This window comes from Eublepharis macularius, chromosome 15 (genome assembly GCF_028583425.1).
Source record: "Eublepharis macularius isolate TG4126 chromosome 15, MPM_Emac_v1.0, whole genome shotgun sequence".
Taxonomy (NCBI): domain Eukaryota; kingdom Metazoa; phylum Chordata; class Lepidosauria; order Squamata; family Eublepharidae; genus Eublepharis; species Eublepharis macularius.
The window spans coordinates 58,197,638-58,217,167 of record NC_072804.1 but is presented as its reverse complement, the minus strand read 5'-3'; the positions used below and the strand labels follow the sequence as shown (position 1 = coordinate 58,217,167).

General features: G+C 60.9%; 1 protein-coding gene across 3 annotated transcripts; it reads right to left on the bottom strand.

Annotated features, from left to right (window-relative positions):
- Window positions 1-2,203: 2,203 nt before the first annotated feature.
- NUMBL (NUMB like endocytic adaptor protein) lies at window positions 2,204-18,894 on the bottom strand. 3 transcript variants are annotated; one of them, XM_054999557.1, is made up of 9 exons: window positions 18,827-18,894; window positions 9,840-9,983; window positions 9,392-9,466; window positions 7,224-7,298; window positions 6,845-6,985; window positions 6,256-6,463; window positions 5,533-5,814; window positions 4,506-4,676; window positions 2,204-4,367 (listed from the first exon to the last, which is right to left on the bottom strand). In XM_054999557.1, exons 1-9 carry the CDS (start codon window positions 18,827-18,829, stop codon window positions 3,754-3,756), a joined length of 1,713 nt encoding a protein of 570 aa, XP_054855532.1. In that variant the 5' UTR covers window positions 18,830-18,894; the 3' UTR covers window positions 2,204-3,753. The 3 variants fall into 3 exon arrangements, with proteins under 3 accessions (XP_054855532.1, XP_054855531.1, XP_054855530.1); XM_054999556.1 differs by lacking the exon at window positions 18,827-18,894 and adding an exon at window positions 18,089-18,265; XM_054999555.1 differs by lacking the exon at window positions 18,827-18,894 and having other exon boundaries at window positions 9,840-10,843.
- Between the last annotated feature and the right edge of the window lie 636 nt (window positions 18,895-19,530).

Genomic DNA, 19,530 nt, shown 5'->3' with positions numbered 1-19,530 from the left:
GCACCAGCCACCGCTGCCCAGCACACACATCCCTCAGTGCCAGGTGCTTGGGGGGCACACACACACACACACACTGGTATCGTCAACACCCATGGCCGCGAGACCCCCACCCCTGCTGGCTGCAATAAAACTAGATCCCAGCCTCTTCGCCCCTCGCCGCCGCCGCCGCCTCTTGCAACCCCTTCCCCTCCCCCCTTGGCAAGAACCAGATGCCAAACCGCGTGAGCCCCTCTCCAGCCATGCAAAATCAACAATGCAGGGGGGGAGGGAGAAGAAAATGCATGAATCCCCCTCGTCCTCCCCTCCCTTCCCGCCGTTTCCCTCATGCTTATTGGGGGGAGCATCCCACCCCCCCCCCAGATGTGGGGCACTCACCATTTGATAGGCTTGTGCACAGCTGTGGCCATTTTGATACGGTGTGAATCTCCCTCTGCCTGCCTGGGCTGGATGGGGAAGCTGAGAATTTTCCCCTTTTTCTTTCTTTTCTTTCTTTTTTTTACCTCTCACATCAGAATATACTGTACAATTTTATTCATTCTCCAGCAGCCTGCAGGGAGGGGGGGCCAATCACAGACTAGCTCCTTTGAGCCCCGGTGCACCATGGGGAATGTAGTCCCTGGGATTTACAGAAGCGTCCCCCCCCCTTTTTTTTGCATTATTGCAACCCCTTCCCTTGCAAGCTCTTTAAAACCTGGGGCGGATGCCAGGCAACTGCCAAAAGGGGACTACAACTCCCAGAGGGCCGTGCGTTTGACAGCTGCGAGGCCTGCCTCCGAACGGAGAGGGGCCGGCAGGGTGTGGGATAGGGGAAAATGGAGGGGGGGGGGCGATCGCCTTGCACAGACCGCCTTGCAAGGAGAGCCGCCCAGGCCGCCCGCAGCGCCCGTCCGGGGCCTGGCCGTTCAGCAGGGCAGCAGGCGGGGCGCGAGGGCCGTGCCCAAGGCAGCTGCCCCGGCTGGGCGGGGTTGCTAGACTGGGGTGGGGGGCGGCCCCGAGCTCTCCCTCGGCGCCGGGACAGGGTGCTCCCGAGCACGTGCAGAGTGCCCCGCCCCGCGCAGAGCAGCCCAAACGGCCCTTCGCGGGTCCTTGGCAGCGGTCTCGGGGCGGCCGGACGCCCCTGCCCGGGTCTCCCCTGCGGGCAGGACGGCGACCGGGCACCCCCGACGGCCTGCCGTCGAAGCCCCAAGGCCAGCCAGAGCCGACTCCTGCGTGGCGCGGGCCGCGAGCCTCCCGGCCGGGACTGCAAACCCCTTGCCGAGTTCCCTCCGCTCCGCAGAGGCCGAGGCCGGGCTATGGGGGGCCCGCGCGAGGACCCCCAGAGACCCAGGCGTCCGAGCTCCCCGCCCCGCGGGCCAGCTCCCTGCACTGGGACCGAGAGCGCCCCGAGGGCTGGAGAGGGGCGGGGCGCCGCCGCCCCCGGCTTGTTTCTTCGCAGCCGCTGGACCAGCCTCGACCCCTTCCCATCTGGGCTCGGGAGATTCCCGGAGACTTGCAGGCGGCGCCTGGAGACGCAGCGGGTACCTGGGGGCTTTGCTGCCCCAACTGCCTGGAGCAAAAAGGCCCGGCCCGGCCCCTTTCGCGGGGACAGGTTCTTTCTCTCTTTGCAGAGAAGACCCCCCCCCCCCCGCCGCCGCCCATCTCGGGGCAGACTAGGCAGCGTCTAGGGGGGCGGCGTCCGGGTCCGACGGGGGTTCCCTCGGAGGGCCTTTCTTGGCCCAGAGGCGGCTCTGCGACATGGGCGGGGGAGAGGGGTCCTGAAGGCGTGCAGCCGCCTTTCCCTCCACGGCTCGGCACGCCCTTTGACCCCCCCAACCCCCAGGCCGGAGCGGCAGCGAGAGGAGAGCAGCCGCCCAGTTCATCGCCTTGGGGGGCGGAACGGAGGCTGGCCCGCTGCTCCTGCCGGCCCCCGCGGCGGGGCTCCCACCCCCGCCTCGGGGAGATCTGGGTGCGCCTGCGCACACGCCCTTCTCCTCCACGTGCACCCTGCTCCGCCGGGGTTAGGCCTTCCCTTCCGAGGGCTGCAGGAGCGGGGGGGGGGGGGTGGAGGCAGTTCCGACATTTGGGCTGCTGGGGCAGAGAAGAGACTGGGCCGCAGGTGGAAGATTCTTAAGAACAATCTGGCGTTCCTTATTCTGGTTTTATTTTCCCAGAGAAATCACAGTTCCAACCCCTCCCCATAGAAACCAGAACCAACCTCAAAATGTGAACTCTTATATTACGGGCTTTATTTGTTATAATACAAATATGCAGGAATCTTTGATACAAAACATTTGGAAATAAGATAGAAAATATTATCCCCTCCTTTTTCAGTATCCGGGCACTTGGGGTGGGACAGGCAATCACAGCCTCCCCTCTCGACATTATGCAGCCAGGGCATCTGGGCACAGGCCACCACTCCCCCCTCCCAACTGCTATCCCTTGCAAGTCCTTTTCCTTCCTCCCACCCCCCATGGGCCAAAACACAAGTCCAGATTCTGCACTAGTTTCAAATACTGGTGCAATCTTATTTTGATACTGTCAAATGTGTTTCTAAAATCTGACCCAAACACATTTAAATTTATTCCAAATTATTTACATATGGGGAGATTGCATTCCCAGTCCCTAAATTCAGCTGCACTCACAACTGGGAATGTCGGTACTGATGAAATTACAAGAACGTTTTTCTTCCTGGCAATGTTGAATTGAACCCTCTGTTTGAGAATTCTTTGTCCTCAAGTTGCAGCCACCCTAGCTTTTGCCCTCCCCCTCCCCAAGACATGGTTTGGAAAGAGGAGCCCGTCCCTGGAGGAGGGAGGGGCAAAGGGCCTGGAGTAGCTGGTCCCACGGCTGGAGCGCCTTCTGCTCCTGCAGGGGGTCCAGCAGTCCTGCCCCGCTGCCCTCCCAGGCTGCCTCCTGCTAGGGTGTCGCCCCATTCCCACCCACAAGTTCCCAAGCCACGTTCTGATCTAGGCAGAGCAGCGCGCTCCCTCCCTGGTAGAGGGACTAGGGCACTCCGGGGTGCTCCTGGGGTGGTGCTGAGATGACAGAAGGGAGAAGAGGCGGGGCTGTCCTAGAGACACTGATTCAGCGATTGAGGAGGTGGGAGCTCGATTTCAGCTTTAAATTGGAGGGAACCCACAAACAGAAAAAACCCGAAATGTCTGCGACAGAAGGAGTCTCTCTGGTACCACATGAAACCCACACAAAGAGGGAAGCACAGCTGCAAGAGGGAGGTCTCAGGCGAATGGGGCACCAGACCAGCTGGACTCACCCCCCCCCGTCTCAAATGCCCACCCCCACAAGAATTCTAGAGCGGAGGCCCAGCGAGGCCCAGTTCTCCATTCTGTCTGCTCTGTCCTGTTCTCATCCCTATGGAGAAATATACTGACTGCTGCCCACTAGAGTGCCCCCCTCCCCAGTTGAGGGGGACATTTTACCAGTTGCAACACCAGAACCCTCCTGGGACAATGCCCTAAAGCACATCCAGCCCATGAAGCCTGCCCCTACCCACCAGTGCAACCAGTCCCCAAATGTTCTGCCTGCTCCCCCCCCGCCCCCGCCCCAGCATCTTCTTGCTCACAGGGACCCTCAAATGTAGGCTCTCTGGTGGGGAGAGGGGAGTGCCTGCTCTGGAGATCTGGTCACAGGAGGGTCACAGAGCAGGGGCAACGGTTCAGCTGGGCCTCAATGCCAGCGGCAAGATCCGGCCACGGGAGGTTCCATGAGGGACGTGGGAGGGGTCTACATTGTCCAGTCCCTGGAGAGGAGGGGGGGTCACAGTTCAATCTCAAAGGTCTTCTGCTGGTCGCCAGAGAAGGGGTTGGGGGCAGTGGTGGGGGCCTTGCTCTCCAGCGCTGCCCACTGGGCTTCGAAAGGGTCAGATGGCTCCTGCCGTGGGGCTGGTGCTGCCGGCTGGCTCCGCTCTGGGGGCCAGGCTGTCCCATTGGGTTTAGGCTGAACTGGCCCCAGCAGATTCTGAGGGAAAGGGCTGGCCTTGGCCCCCAAGTTGGTGGCAGGGGTCTGCGCAGCAGAGCAGAAGACATGGGCCACCATCTGGGAGGGGGTGATGCCCACCACCGGCACGCTGGGCATGGCAGCGAGGGGCACAGCGGGTGGGTAGGCTGGGCCCACGGGCACAAAAGCTGGTGGCACATGAGGCGGCACGAACACACACCCCACGGGTGGGGTGGGTGCATCGTAGCCCGGAGGGAATGGAGGGAATGGAGGGGGCATCGCCGCCACGGCCACGGCCACCTGCTGCTGGGCCTTGGCAGTCTGGGCAACCTCCTCCAGCCAACGTTCTGCCTCTGACGGAGTCCGCTTGTGCCCAGGCTGGAACGGGGGGCTCGGGGGGGCTCCCGCAGCGGAGTCGGGCCACATGGTGAGACCTGCAGAGAGGAAGAGGAGCCCCACACCATGATGCGAGCCAACCATCGTAGGACACGGGTGGGGGGCTTGCTTGGTCCACGGCCGCGGGCTTCGACAGGCCCCGCTGCCAAGAGTGGGAACGCCGTGGCTGGCCGTACCTGTGCTTGCGCCGTCTACAGACATCAGGGAAGGGGCGTGGCCTGTGGAGCCACTGGCAGCTGCAGCACAGGGGGGCTCCCCGCTCGGCTGGGTGAAGGGCGTGTCGAGCTGGTCACCGAGGGCACCGCTGCCCTCCGAGTCCCCAATGGCAGCTGAGACGAGCTCCAACACTGGGGGAGGGGGAAGAAGTGGAAAGGAAGGGCAGGGTCAGCAGATGGGAGGGGGTGGGACAGGGCGTGGGGGGCTCCCCTTCCCACCCTGTGAGGCAGCAGGGGCAGAGCCACCCCATCCAAGCTGGTTTTCTGCCCCCTCCCTCTCTGAACTGGTCTCATTTACTCAGTTATTTAGAACCTGCTTTTTAAAAGGTTGTGAAAAGCGTAAGGACAAGCAAGAAGATGAAGCGGATCCCTGAAAAAGGGCTTCACACCTTCCCGTGGGGGCCCTGCATGTTCCTCTGCACGTACCAGCGAGTGCTGCCAACTCGGCCTCTGAATGAACGAGACCCTGAAGCAGAGGAGGGCCACTGCTTGGCGCAGAGCATCTGCTGGGCACGCGGAAGGGTCCAGGCTCACTCCCGGCAACTCCAGCTGAAGGATCCCGTGGGGGGAGGCACACAAGACCCCCGAGCACAAGATGGGCTGAAGCGTGCCCAGTGGGGTCTGGCTCATGCTAAGGCAACTGTCCCGCTCAGGTGCCCTGAAGTTCACCGCCTGGGGCCTGGCAGGTCGGAAGCCACTCTCTGGAGCGGGCAGCTCCCTCAGTGCTGGCCTGGCTGACCTCCTGCCCCTCCCATTCCACTTGCCAGCTGGTGGTTCCAAGAATAGCCACACATCAAGCAGACACCGATGGTGAGTGGCCAGCTTCCTTCTCGGGAAAGAGGGGCAGACCTTCCTCTGTGCCCCCTCCCACTACCAAGGCTTCTGGCTTTCAGTAAGACTCTCCAATCGGAGACCCAGCCAGCAACAGCATGTGCTCGGAAGGGCCCAAGTCCCCAAACCCTTCACCTGCCCCCCCCAGCAGTCTCACCCGCATCCCCCGTGTGCGCTTTGCGCTGCAGTGTGGACGGGAGATCACTCAGCCGCAAGGAGAGCTGCCTCTTAAAGGGCGAATTCTTCTGGCTCAGGGTGGGGAAGCCGCGGAAAGAGCCCTGGCGCACCAGCTGCTCCAGGGGGGCATGTCGGCGGGGGATGACATGGGGGGCCCCCACCTCAGCCTTCTCCTCTGGCGATGTGGCCCCTTGGGGTGGAGAGGCACTGTCCGGCTGGGCGGGAGCCGGGGAAGGGGCCACGGGTACCACGGCAGCTTCGGCTGCAAGAGGAAGGCAGAAACTCCAGTTGCACAGAGAAACAGCAGCCCCCATCTCCCTTCCTCAGGCCACCCCAGCGCTCAAGTCCCTTCCACCATAGGGCTCTGAGCCCCCCTCGCTGCCCCCAGATCGAGAACAAACCAAGCATGGATTTCAAGCTCTGGGTTCGAGCCTTTCTTCACAGCATGGCCGCTGCTCTCCCACCATCTGTCATGTTTTCTTTATCTGGACATTTATAAGCCACTCAGAAAATGCCCACGCAGGCACGCGTACGCACACACCGGCCAGAATCCAGGGGCCAGAACAGCAACTCGCCTCCTTCCTCAATGGGATTCTTGAGAGGGGGGGGGAGGGGAACATTTGCAAGCTGCAAGAATCACAAGAGGGACGATTGGACAGAACCCTGCTCCAAGTTGTGTGTGTGTGTGGGGGGGGTGCGCTACCTTTCTTCCTGTCCTGTGGGGGCCGTGCTCCTGAGGAACGTGTGGTGGGGGGGCCAGGGGGGCCCGGCAAGCGGAAGGAGCCCTCCCGTGCAAAGCTGGTGCGAGTGGCATCGAAAGAAGCGGTCACGCCACACTCTTTCTCACGCTTCTGCTTGCGCTCCAGACAAGCGGCAAAGGCGCAGCCCACAGCATGGCTCAAGCGCTCACCCTAGAGGGGCAGAGGACACAGGCAGGTGGTCACAGCACAGCTGGGTTAAGCCACGAGTTTGTCTACTAGCCAAAGGAGGCTCTCAGAGTCCCACAGAAGATTTCTGGCTGCACTCAGAGAACTTTTCCACTCAAATAAAAACACGCATTGAAAAGGAGGCTACATCAGACAAATGAGTTTAGGCTGCCGTGCCCTTTTGGGTCCACACCGGCTCTCGATGCACACGGAGGGAACGGCCAGGTGGCGCTCTGCCCGTGAGAGCTGAAGGTACAGGCGAAGGCAGAGCGTGGTTTCCCCCAAGGCGGACAGGGTTTTAGCCCCCTCAACCCAACATCCCATGCACCAGGGAGGGGCCTGCGTTGTGCTCCCAGCGCCACTCACCGAATCTTTCAGCGCCAGGAAGCAGTGGCATATCCAGCGGCGAGTAGTGCCGTCCCGGCAGATGTAAGAAAAGGCCTTGTCAAAATTACGATCCGGTGCACAGAACGAGACTTTCTCAATTGTCTGGTCAACGATGAGATCCTGGGGTGGGGGGAGACCACAACAGAGGGAGGCAGCTAAAGCAAGTGTAGAAACAAGGGCAAAGGCACTCTGCACATGCTCTGAGCACGCTCTCCCTCCCAATGGACTGCAACCATTTCCCTTTTCTCCCTCCTATGCTGGAAGGCCAAAAGGGCCTGGGGGTCGAAGGCAAGTTTCAAGGCCTGCTGGCTCGAAAGGCGGCGTTCCTCACCCCCCTCCAGTCATTTCCGTTCCTTACCTTGGTCTTGTCATCGACAACACGCAGCCCGTCTGCCGAGACCCACAGCACAGATTTCACAGACTTGCGGCCACTCTGTAGGGACAACAACAGGGCAGTGTGTGATGGGGGGCGACCTGAAGCTCCAACTGAGGGGGTCTGGGCAGTCGGCACGTGGGGTGTGGCTCTCCCTGTACCCAGGCTGCACTGCTTGGCAGCTCCTTGAGCCAGCCTCCCAACAGGATCCCTGCAGGCTGACTGCAGACCCCTCAGTCTTTGCAAGCTTGTTGGACCGGGAGGGGGGACCTCCCAACCCCCCAGTTCAGGTTTGCACATCAATCTGCTTGGCCACTCCTGTCCCTGGATTCAGAGGCACATGGCGGAGCGGGGCCCATTTTTCCAGCCTGTTGCCAGGACAAGCATTCAGCCATATGGCACTGCCTGCCTGCCTGCATGTCTCCCTCGCTTGAGGCAGATCCACACATGACCCTTTAGAGGTGCACATCTAAACACACAAGGTGTGAATTAGAGAAACCTGGCAGAGCACACATTCAATACAAGAACATTAGTTTGAGAGCTACAACAGGCTCCCTGTCAGGTGGCAGGAAGACAGCCTGGAACTTCTGGGGCAAACAAAGGTGAGGGGGGTGGGAGGAAGAAAGAGAGCCAGAGAGAGGAGGGGGCAAAGGTGTGGAGGCAGATGGGAGAGGAAACCAGCCCTGGAAACAGGCCGGCAGCCCAGCCCCTCCCTTCCCTTGTCTGCCTCCTGCAACGTCACTTCCGGCCCAGCTTTTGACTCTGCCTGGGGGTGCTGCTGAGGGGCAAGGCCCCCACCCCCGCTCTAGAACAGGCAGCCCCCCCCCCCAGGAGGCCCTCCGGGAAGTGCCTGTGACCAAAAGGGCTGATTCAGGCCCGTCGCAGGGGAGCAGCACTCTTGAATTAACCACACTGCCGAAGCCACAAAAGTGATGACCACCCCCCCTGCCCCGTCCACATCACAGGCTCTTCCTTCCCCACCTGGGAAAGTGGTCAAAACGAGAACGAGAAATTCCACCCGCTGGCACACACACCAAGGCCAGAAGTCTCAGATTAACTGCAAGTCACACGGCCTGAAAATCTTTTACATGTGGGGGGGGGAGCTGCCAAAAGGGAGGTTCAGTTTGGTGTAGTGGTTAAGGGTGTGGGACTCTAATCTGGAGAGCCGGGTTTGATTCCCCACTCCTCCGCTTGAAGCCAGCTGGGTGACCTTGGGCTAGTCACAGCTCTGTCAGAGCCCTCTCAGCCCCACCCACCTCTCAGAGTGATCATTCTGAGGGTAATAACAACCCACTTTGTAAACTACTCTGAGAGGGTGTTAAGTTGTCCTGCAGGGCTGTGTATAAATTGAATGTTGTTACTGTTGTTGTCATCCTACTATATAATTCCCTTAGCGTCTTTCCGGCGATGTCCATTGATCCTGGTACGCCTGTGTGGGCGCACCAGGATAAAAGTGCACTGTGGAACACCGCCTTTGGAGGGCGCCACTGGTGGTGGATGGCCCGGCGAGTCTACCCGGCCCTCTGCAGCCGGGCTACATAGCCCAGCTGGAGGGGGAGGGCGGCACAGGAAAAGTGATGCGCCTGCAAGCCCCGGTGGAGCCCGGGCGATGTGGTGAAGCGCCCAGCGCCCTCTCAGCCCCACCGGAGCAGCGCCGCACTGCTCTCGGTGGGGCTGGGGCGACGTGGCGGAGGCGAGGCGCCCAGCACCCTCTCAGCCCCACTGGAGCCGCACCACAGCACTCTCAGTGGAGCCGGGATGTGTTGTGCCCTGGCTCCAGGGGGGTTCACAGGGCTACAGGCGCATCGCTCCCCTGCGTCTCAGCCCTCCTCAGACCCCCCCTTGCCCCTCTACCTGCCAATCCTCCCCAGACCCCTCCTGCCTCTCAGCCCTCCCCAGCCCTAGCTTTCTAGAGCCCATTGTATTTATTTGCACAACTGGCTTTGTTTCTAGTAGTAGTAGTAACAACAACAACAACAGCAGCATCACCAAGAACTTCTGCAGCACTTTCTGGGGTGGCTGTGAGGCAGCTAGCTGACCTCTCAGTGGCCCATCAGAGCCTCACCACAGCGTGTCCCAGGGGCATGCCAAATGTGCCCCCCCCCATGAATGACCTGCCCAACAGCAGGTGGCCCCTCCACACCCACACTCACCGCTTTCAGCTTCTTCACAGCTTCTTCACAAACGTGCATGCCTCGGGACTCCTCCACTTCAGCATGCCCCAGATACTGGGCGGGGGGGGGGGAGAGAAAGGGGTGTTAGCACAAGTCTCCACTCTTCGTCCCAGGCACTCGTACTGGCAGCTGCAGCCCCACTCCCAAGAGCCTGCCACTCAAGCCCGCCTCCCTCCCAAAAGGCTGCTCAGGCAAGGGAAGTGCATTTTGCACATTTTCAGAGGCACTCCCCTCAGCCCTCCAGGCTACAGCAGGCCGCAGGGGTCTGAAGGGAAGGCAGAGCAGGCCAATCTCCCTTCCAGTTTTGAAGGTGGAAAACTGCAATGGAGAGGAGGGGATCGTTGGAGGCAGCTGGCAGCACGCCTCGCCTTGGGGCAGCGCCCGTGCTGCATGGCCCAGCAATGTGCCTGCACCCAGTGGTACTCACCCGCACCGGGAAGCTGCAGCACCCCTTGCGCACAGCCTCTTCATCCGCCTGCCACTGGTGTGGGCGACTTGCCTCTGGGACGTATGCCGGCTTCTTGCGTCTCAGGCTCTGGCGCAGCTTGTTCATTGCTGACTCCCCGTGGGCCTGTGGATGGGAAGGGGCAGAGTGGGCAGCGCTGGCAAGAGGCACAGGCCCCAAGGCAGGAGCCAATGATCCCAGGGAGTCTCTTGGAAGAAAGTGGGCCCGGCTGGGCAAACCTCTGGACCGAAGGTCTCTCTGCCTCGGGACGCAGCTCCAAGAGAGGCAAAAGCATTTGGGGGTTTGGTTGTCACCAACGACCAGCGAGGAGCGCCACCTCTCCGCCAAGCACGTTTCGGGGAGCATGAATCACCTGCATCCCAAAACTGGAAACAAGCAGCAACGCAAGCCCGAGCTGGGTCCTGCTTGCAGAAAGGCGAGGGCGTGCTTGGTCCCCCCCCCCACCATGCCCCCTTCCTTCCTCTGCTGCTGCATCTCAAGCAAGCTTCCTACTGCCGAGATCAGAGCTGTGCCAGTGTAGGGGAGAAGGGTTATTTTCACCCTCTTCAGTCCCCCGCCCCCAGCTTTAGTCTCACCCTCTCTGATTTAACTGGGGCATCTCAGTCTAAAATAAACAAAATATACAGGCACCTCCGCCAGGAAGCAGTTGCACAGGCTGAGCCAGGCTATCTGGCCCAGAAGCCTCCTCCAAGCCCTCAACAGAGGGGACAGGCAGGCACTCTGCATATACTCAGAAGCACTCTTCACCTTCCTCTGGCATCATCCGCCAGGGTCCCTGGCCAGGATTAAGCTCTCCCTTGGTGAATGCAACACAGCGCACAAGTAGGTCAACACTCCTTGCCCAGCCCCTCCCTCACGCCCCATTGCCATGTTTGGGTTTCTGCTTAGTCCTGGAAGGATGTCGACTGGCACCCAGGTGCTGGTGGCTGGCCCTCCTCATACCTCCCCTTCCCACTCCACAGCCAGCCATGGGCCACAATGCCTGGGCCTCGTTGGCATGCTGGGCACAATGCTGCCCCCTCCTGCTGCCACCACCTCGACCGCACTTTGCTCACTCCAGGCTCTAGCCATGTATTGCATGAGTATGGAACACTGACTTCACCCTCCATTTCTCACAGCCTTTGCTGGGGATGACAGGCACTGTGTCTCCTAGAGGGCACCACAGACCGGTGGCAGAACAGGCATGCAGAAGCAGGGGTCTTCCTGCCGTTAGCAGATGCTGGTGAAGCAACCCCTCACGCCAGCTGGGCACAGGCACAACTGTGTGTGGCTTTAGGGACAGCACCGGAGCAGGGCAGGGGAAGGCTCCGTTTGGACCTCCTCCATGGCTCCCGGGACACTCTTTGGCCAGGAGCCCCCCTCACCCTGTCCTTCTTGCCAGGCTATCGTGAGGCCAGAATTGGCAGGTGAAGAATTACCAAGCTCTCCCCCTGAGCTCCTGGACTAGATTGGGTTTATTGGTCTCATAGTCCACTCTCCCCACGAACAGGCTCATAGTGGATAAACATCAGTATTAGAATTTACATTAAAACCATAAATAAACATACAATTCAGTAACAGAGCAACTCTAGACAGTGGCCCATATTACCCAGCCCCACGGGATGGAAGGTGAAAAGAACGGCAGTGGTCCAGTGGAAAAACCGTGTGTGTGTGTGGGGGGGGGGGGGCGGGGGTTACAACAGGAGACCAGCAAGAAAGCTCACCCATAGCCCCACCTCAGTCATATGCCTAGCGGAACATCTCTGTCTTGAAAGCCTGGCGGAAAGATAACAAATCCCACCGGGCCCTGGTCTCATCAGACAGAGAGTTCCACCAGGCTGGTGCCAGGACCGAAAAAGGCCTTGGCTCCGGTCGAGGCCAGGCGAGCCTCCCTGGGGCCAGGGACCACCAGCAGTTGTTTATCGGCTGATGGGAGCACCCTGCAGGGCACAAACGATGTGGGCGGGGTCCTGCAGATATGCTAGTCCCAGTGCGCTAAGAGATTTATCGGTTAAGACCAAAACCTTGAGTCCAACACGGATCTCCACCGGTAGCCAGTGCAGCTGCTGTAGAACAGGAGTTAAATGGAGGAAGAGAGGAGACTGTAGGCTGAAGATGAGCCAGGGCAGGGGCAGCTCCTACAATCACCTCTTGCCCCCAGCACGCCAGCACCCCAGGCGGCCCCTTAGCCTCCTTGGGGGTGTCCTTTGGAGCTCAGCCGTGTGGCAAGGCTCAGTCCAACAGGAGACCCCAGCGCCCCTTCCCCTTCCCCGGCTCATGCTGAAGCCCTCTCGATGGGGCAGGGCATACTGCAAGCCAATCACTTCACCCAGGATTCTGCAAAGTCACGGGGAAAAGGTGCCCCGGGCATCCTCCTTGGATGGCCCGCAGAGCGCCAAAATGGACCCACTCCTTCTGGGCCGTCGTCTTCTGGTTCTGTCATCACCTCCCCCCCACCCCCAAACACACTGGAGGTTCAACAAGAGATGCAAGTGGCGACCCACCCACCCCTCCCCTAAGCATACAGGGGTTTGCCAAGATATGGGAACACCTCATAATGAAGAACATAACGGGGAAAACACAACAATCCACAAATTATTCTAAGCTGTCAAACTTCCTAGAAAAGTGGCATCCTTTTTTCGATCACCTGTTCAGCAATAATTCACAATCAATAAAACTACCGTAATTTCAGGCTTACATAGATATCGAAATTTAATAGCAAAAGACAAGAGATCTAAGTAGTATAGGGAAAAGTCTCTCCGCTTTTAAGAGAGAAAATTTACAGCATATAAAATATAGCAAACTATGTCTGTATATAAATATATAAGCATATAAATGTATCAGATCTTATGTACATAGGTTGGGTTACGTTTTGTATCCATTGTATCAATACGAATTCATGTTTACTTGGTTGTTAAAGTGTTTGCATCTAAATTTGATTTTCAATTTAAATTTTTTTAAAAAAGAGATGCGAGTGGCCACCTGGGCAGGCACCGGCAGCAGGCAGGCAAAGCCTTTGAAAGGCAGCCCAGGGTTCCTGCAAAAAGCTCTCCTTCCGCCTCAGACAAACTGGCCCAATTCATTTCTACTCCAAGCTGTAACTGAAAACACTGAGTCCTTCATCCATTGGAGGGAAGCTGGCAGAGCCCCCCACCCCCACCCCAACAGCAAGGCCCACATGCAGTCTGCCCCCCCCATCATGTGCCCATCTTACAGATGGCCTGGCCCTTAAGTCTGCCCCATAGCAAACTGCCAGCACAGATGACAACTCAGGGGTGCCTTTGTGCTGAGTATGTGTCCCACACAATGGTCACAAAGCCCCTTCCCACCTCCCTGGCACACTGCAGACACACACAAAAGGGGCCCAGGCGCCACACAAGTTTTGCCCCACCCTGCTCCAACCCCAGGGACCTTGACCCCTCTTGAGTATACTGGGGGGGGGGGAGAGAGAATGGAGCTGGAGCAGATTTCTAAGACGATGGAGAGCTGGTCTGAAGACAGCCAGCTTTTCGCCCGTCAAGGTTCCTTTGCAACCATTGCACCAGAGCTGGTGGGAACAAAAGGATAATATGGCAGCCCCCCATGTGGGGTAGGGGGACAGCTGCTATGGAATGGTGGGAGGAGAGCTGCCAACAGCTGTGTGTCCTGACTCCCCCCCCCCATCTTCCCCTGGCCCAGCCCGGTTCCAATACACCAGCTGTCCTGGGGTTGGACAAACATTTGACCCGAGGGAACTGTTTCCTCAGCTGCTGCCAGACGGAGAATCCAGCTCCCCCCCTGCCCCCCCATCACTGGGGGCTCTGCAGAGTGTGGTCTGGCAGATGGCAGCCCTTCTCAGACACTCAGCGGAGCTGGGGGTCCTGCTGCCCCCGCCCCTGAAAAAAAGGGAGGCCCAGCCAGAGACACGACGCCCTCACGTGCCCAAACATGTTCTCAGTTGGTGTCGTGGTTAAGAGTGGCAGGACCCTAATCAGAAGAGCCGGGTTGGATTCCCCACTCCTCCTCGGCTTGAAGCCAGCTGGGCGACCTTGGGCCAGTCACAGCTTCTCAGCGCTCTCTCAGCCCCACAGGGTGATTGTCGTGAGGATAATAACACACTTTGTAAACTGCTCCGAGCGGGCATTAAGTTGTCCTGAAGGGCAGTATATAAATCCAATGTTGTTGTTGTTGTTGTTATTAACTCCAACCCAGCAACTGGATGTGTGTTTGTTGTGGGGAGGAGATAGGTCTTGTACTCAGAAGGCCAGAGGGGGCTCTTCAAGGTGCCGGCCCACAATCCTGCCTCCGAGACAACTTGATTCACACATTACGTGCACACCCCTGGCTTTTATGAGAAGTGGACTCTGCCAGTCCAGGTGACGGAGAATTCTCAGGGTTGGTCAAGACTCATCCAAATACAGGAGCCCCTCTCTGCTGCACTCAACAGGAGATGGGTGGGATTGCGCCATCAACTCCAGGGGCTTTTCTCTGTGCAGCCAAGACAGGCACTCCATGCATGCCCACCCTCTTCCCTTCTTCAGGGGCCTTTGAAAGGGGCCAAAGCCCAGGGTGAAGGTGCCCCCTAAAAGCTCCTCTTGTCCTTGGGGTCCACGTAAATAAGAACCACACTGGCATGGGACCAAACCCACAGCAGCGTGCCAGGCAAACATCTGAGACCCCATCTCCAGGAAGAAAGGGGGCATATGGAAAGGCCAGGCCGCTGCTCTCCATTTAAGGGTGTGCCCCACGACTGGACACTGGAAGACTTGACAGCCATCCCAGTGTCAGCTCATAGGACCCCCAACCCACTTGGCAAGAGATGTAAACACTGGGAAGGGGGGAGAGGGACTCCGAGGAGGTCAGAGCCCCTGGAGGTTCGCCAAACACACCCAGAGGAAGAACAGTTTCCAGTGTAGTTTTCTCCCACAGAAAAAAGAACTTCAGAACCAAATTTAAGAACAGAATAAAGGTGACAGCCATAGTCAAAGAAACCCAAAGACAAAGACCCCCCCCCCCCAGAAAAACCACACCCACGATCTCCCTCCAGGTCCACTTTTCAGGTCCGCCTCAACTGTGTTGCGCTTTCTTCTCCATCAACTAGCTACGCGCTTTCTTCACAAAAGCAGGTCCAGCGACTCCCTTCTTTATGGGGCGTTTAGTGGTCCAGCAGCAGTGTCTTCTGACCCCACCACTTGTCAGGGAAGGTGGGGTGGGAGCCCACGTCTAGCTCCCGGCTGCTCGGCCCAGATCTGGGCCCAGAGTTCTGCAAATCGGCCTCCCTCCCCAAGAAGAGGACAGCTGGACTGCCTGGGGGAGAAGCCTATAATCTCCACCTGCTGCCCTTCCTGCAGTGCTGTGACCCCAGCTGCCCCCACCATCTTCCTGCTCAGAGGAAGCTCACTGCCTGCCTCAGAAGGAGCTGGCACCACAACTGCCTTCTAGCACAGGCCCCAAACCCACCCGTCTCATCTTTGGGCACTGCTTCTCCCTCCCCCTCGCCCACTCTGCCGCCAGGTTGCCAGGTGTTTCCCAGTGTACCCAAGGGAGTGTCTCTTCCCACTCCTCCAATATCAAGATCAATTGCCAAGGAGCGGAAGACAAACAGAAGGCTGCCACCCACAGAGACTTGGAAAGCTGCCCATTTCTTCCTCACCATCCTCCAAGCCCCAGAGCCACACAGAGTAACCACAACGTGGGCCAAGTGCTGGGAGCTGAGTCAAGCTGGCTGACCTGCAAGCCCCCGGGACAATGGAAACACCTCTCCCAGGACCAGAGATCCTCTTCCAGAGCCACAAAGCAACAGAGCACCCACCAACGATAGTCCCTCTCAACTGGGCACCCCTTTTCTTCCAGCACAGAAGGCTGGAAGCTGGCCCTGGCTGGGCCCTCAGCACCAATTCCGGGCCTCTGCACTCAGGCTGCCCAGCTGACCTTCAGTGCAAGACAAGATACTCCCCACAGGCTCACTTACAACTGCCTGATGCACAGGGGTGTGTGTGCTAGCACAGCACCCACACTTGGATCGTGTAAGCCGTGGTTCTCCCGAGGGAGGTCTGGGCGGAGGCAGGGGCTCTTGCCTGGGAGTTACTTCAGCCCAAGCTTCACAAAACGTGCGGGAGCCTTGCCGAGTCCCTTCTGGAGAGTCACCATCTTCCCTGAGGACGGGCATCGGGGGAGATGCTGGTGGTCCATCCATCTCTGCATCCTGCCTCTGACAGCAGCCAGCACCAGATGCCAGAGAATGCCCACACATCTGTACACAGTGCCAACCTTTGACCTAGGGACAGAGTTTGGAGAAGGAGCCCCCCGGATCTTCTCAGGCATTGATCTGCCCCCCCACCCGCCTCCAGGATGCAATCTTGCCCCACTGCCCCCATACTGGGGGAGAGAATACAGTTCCCGGTCCACCAGCAGCCTTGTAACGCCACTGCTGGTCTCGCTCCACCTCAAGAGTGATCCACCTCAGAAGGTTGAGATCTGGGCCAGATCAGTTCTTTGGAAAAAAGATCACATAATAGATGATTCCGCATATTGTCAATCAACCTGATGCTCCACTCCTTTGCCCGTTCCATCCAAAATGCAACAGCTCCAATTCCAGGAAAAATCAGAATGGGGAGAGACCCGATCTTCCTTCCCCTCTATGATCGAACCCAATCAAAGGCACTCCTTTCCCAGGCGAGAGCCCAAGAGGTCTCCTCAGCCCCATAACAGGAAGGCACTAAGAGCTCTTCTGCTGAAGCAGCCACTGTGAGCTGCCTCTCCAGAGCCAACCGGGATTTGTTCCCGGGCACGCAATCACTGCGGCCCACTTCCCAGCCTCCTGTTGGCTAGGCTGGAGTGTGGGCAGGGAGCTCAGCTGCCCTTCCTGGCCCCGACCGCACAGCACAATGGTCAGGCCTGGCGGGCAGCCAGAGCATACGGCTGATGCCTTGCACAGGGGCCAGTGAAGAAAGTTCTTCTGGGCATAAGCAGAGCAGTGCATTCCCCGTCCATCAAGCAGACACAGACACCACTAGGAGTCTCCTTTCACACCGGAGCCCTGTCCAGGCAGCTCCCAGCGGTCAGAGGCTGGCTGGAAGTGGGAGGGCAAGAAGGCGCCCCACTCCGGACCCTCTGCACAGCTCAGAGGGAAACGCTGGGGGTATGGAGATCCCTTCCTGGGGTCCTGAGAGGGCAGCCCTGCCCATCCACACACACAGGAGGGCGGGTGCCATCTCCCGAGGCCCACCCCAGCCCTGCAAGACTGGGGCTGGGACAGCAGCAGGGCCAGCAACAGTCCAGGAGCCCTGGGGGGGGCAAGCCGGGGCAGCCCCCGGAAGCCCCTGGAGTTGAGCAGCAGAAGCCAGGCAAGAACAGGGCGCCCCTGAGCATGTGCCGAGTGCTTTCTCCCCAACCCGCTGCAAAGGGAAGGAGCGGCTGGCCATCCCTGGGGCAGCAGCAGCGGCCGCCGCAGCGCTCTCCAGGCAGCTTTCCCCACAAACCTGGGCGGGCAGAGGCCCGCGCTCCTTTCCGCTCCTCGCAGGGGGCTCGGCTTCAGAGAAGCCCCGAGAGGCCCGCGGCGGAGGCCAGCCCTCTGCAGCGCCGCCCCCGACGCCTCCCCGGCCAGCCCGCGAAACAAAGGCAGAGGATGCCGGCCGCGTCCCCCGCCAGGGAGGCCTCTGCTCGCCCCGGGCCCGGACGTCGAGGGCGGCGGGAGAGGCCAAGCGCGCCCCGAGGCCAGGCCCGACCCGCCCGGCTGCAGCCCGTGGCGCCGCTCCTCCCGCCAGGGAGCCCCGCGCAGCGCAGCGCCGGGCGCGCCAGGCGAGAGGAGCGAGGCGGGCAGCGGGAGGGCGCCCGGCCCGGCGGGGAAGGAGCCGCTCCGCGCTCCTCGCGAGAAACTTCCCGACGCCCCGCGCCTCGCTCGGCCCTCCCCGGACCCGCGTCGGAGGGACGCCGAGAGCCGGCGCGCCGCCGGGCCTTGGCGCCCTTCGAGCCCGTCGCCCCTGCCCGCTCGAGGCACCGGGACCGCCGCCCGAGGCCTGGCCCCGGCAGCGGCGCGCGCGGCACGTCCTCCCCCGGCAGGCAGGCGCCGCGCTCCGCCGGCGCTCCGGCAGGACCGCGAGGGAGAGGCTTTTGTTGGGGCGCAGCGACGGGGCCGGGCCGGCTGCGTCCTTCGCCGTTGGCGCCAGCGGATCTCCGCCGGGCTTCCCCCGCCTGCAGCCCCCACCACTCCGCTGCCCCCCGCCCGGCCCGGGCTGGGCGCGTCCCCTTACCCGGGTGCAGCGGGGCTCCGGCTCGGGCGACGCCTCCTCCCGGCTCGACATCCACCGGGAGCGCCCGACCCAGCCGGATGCTGCGCTGCGCTGCGATGCGCGCCGCCCTCCCCGAGACCCCCACCCAGGCGGCGGCGGCGGCGGCGCCCCTCGGCCGCCTCCTCCGCCCGGACTCGGTTCCAGCCTCGCTCGCTCGCACGCACGCGCCTCTCCCCCGGCCGCCGCCAGCTGGCCCGCCCCGGCCCCGCCCCGGCTGGTGAATATGCAGAGGGCGCCCGCCCCGCCTGGCCCGGCCCCTCCGCCCGCTCGGCGCCGCCCCCGGCCCGGCTCCGCGCGCCCCATTGGCTCTCGGCTCACGAAGATGGCGCGTCGCCCCTGCGTGGGCGCCTGGCCCGCCCCGCCCCGCCCGCTGGTATTTACAAAACTCGCCCCGTCCCGACGCGCCATTGGCCCGCTTCTCAGCAGATGCAAATCTAGGCCAGATTATGCAAATGCCTCTTCCCTCGGCCCCGTCTGCGGCGCTGCGAATCCGGCCCGCTCGGGGGCTTAGCCCCCCTGACCGGCCCGGAGCGGGGGGGGGGCGAAGAAAGGCCCTCTGCACACGCTCAGAGCTGCGCTTGCATAGCTGCTGGAGAACCCGGGCAGACTTTTCTTCCCGGGCATTCTTTGCATTTAGAGGCAGACCAGAAGCCCGGTGGACCTGAGCCCAACCCTCGGCATGCTCAGGCAGCGACTCACCATGCCACGTCCGAACCCTCCTCGCTCCTAGAGGGAGGGGGCTTCAGGGACCCGCCGGAGGGGGGGGGCGGCGCTCCTTTGCACGCCGCCGCCGCCGCCGCCGCCGCGATTCCTGATCTCTTCGAAGGGCCCGATAATGGATCTGCCTTGAAGACGACAAATCTTGGCCGCCAGAAGGAGAGCGCGGGGCGGGGCGCGATCCCCCCCCCACGTACTTCAATAAACAAATCCAGTGTGGCTCTTCTGAGCATGGCCTGGGGTGGGAATACACGCTCCCCCCCCGCCGCCGCCGCCATTTTCATTTTGTGGTCTGGACCCCCACGGTGTGTTCCCACTGCGGCTGGTTCCACCCCAGGGTGGAAGGAGAGGAAGGGGCGATTCCCCGCAGTTGTGAAAATCAACCCCCCCCCCCACGCCTGGCCGGGGCTGCAGCCCTGGGCAGGGCCCGCTGACGCCGCTTCCCCCTCCCCTGCCCCGGTCGCGATCCCCGGTGGGGGCTCTCTCTGCAGCAGCCACGCGAGGGGCCGTAGCCCGCAGAGCAGGACGCAGGGAGGCCTTCCCGCCTCGTCGGGGCGGTTGCGAAAGCCGTCGCCTGGCCCCGCTCTTCCGCGCCTCCTCGCGGCGGGGAGCGCGGCGGTTCCTTTTCCCGGAAAGGACCACGTAGATTAGGCCCAGCTGCTGAGGGTGGGACGGCACCAGCAGGG

Excerpts from the sequence above, each read along its gene's own strand:
- NUMBL (XM_054999555.1), bottom strand. The coding sequence starts at position 10,223 with ATGCTCCCCGAAACGTGCTTGGCGGAGAGGTGGCGCTCCTCGCTGGTC. Across the intron at positions 9,467-9,839 it reads GCTGCAGCTTCCCGGTGCGG|TATCTGGGGCATGCTGAAGT; the intron begins GTGAGTACCACT and ends CCCCCCGCCCAG. Across the intron at positions 4,368-4,505 it reads TGTAGACGGCGCAAGCACAG|GTCTCACCATGTGGCCCGAC; the intron begins GTACGGCCAGCC and ends TCCTCTCTGCAG.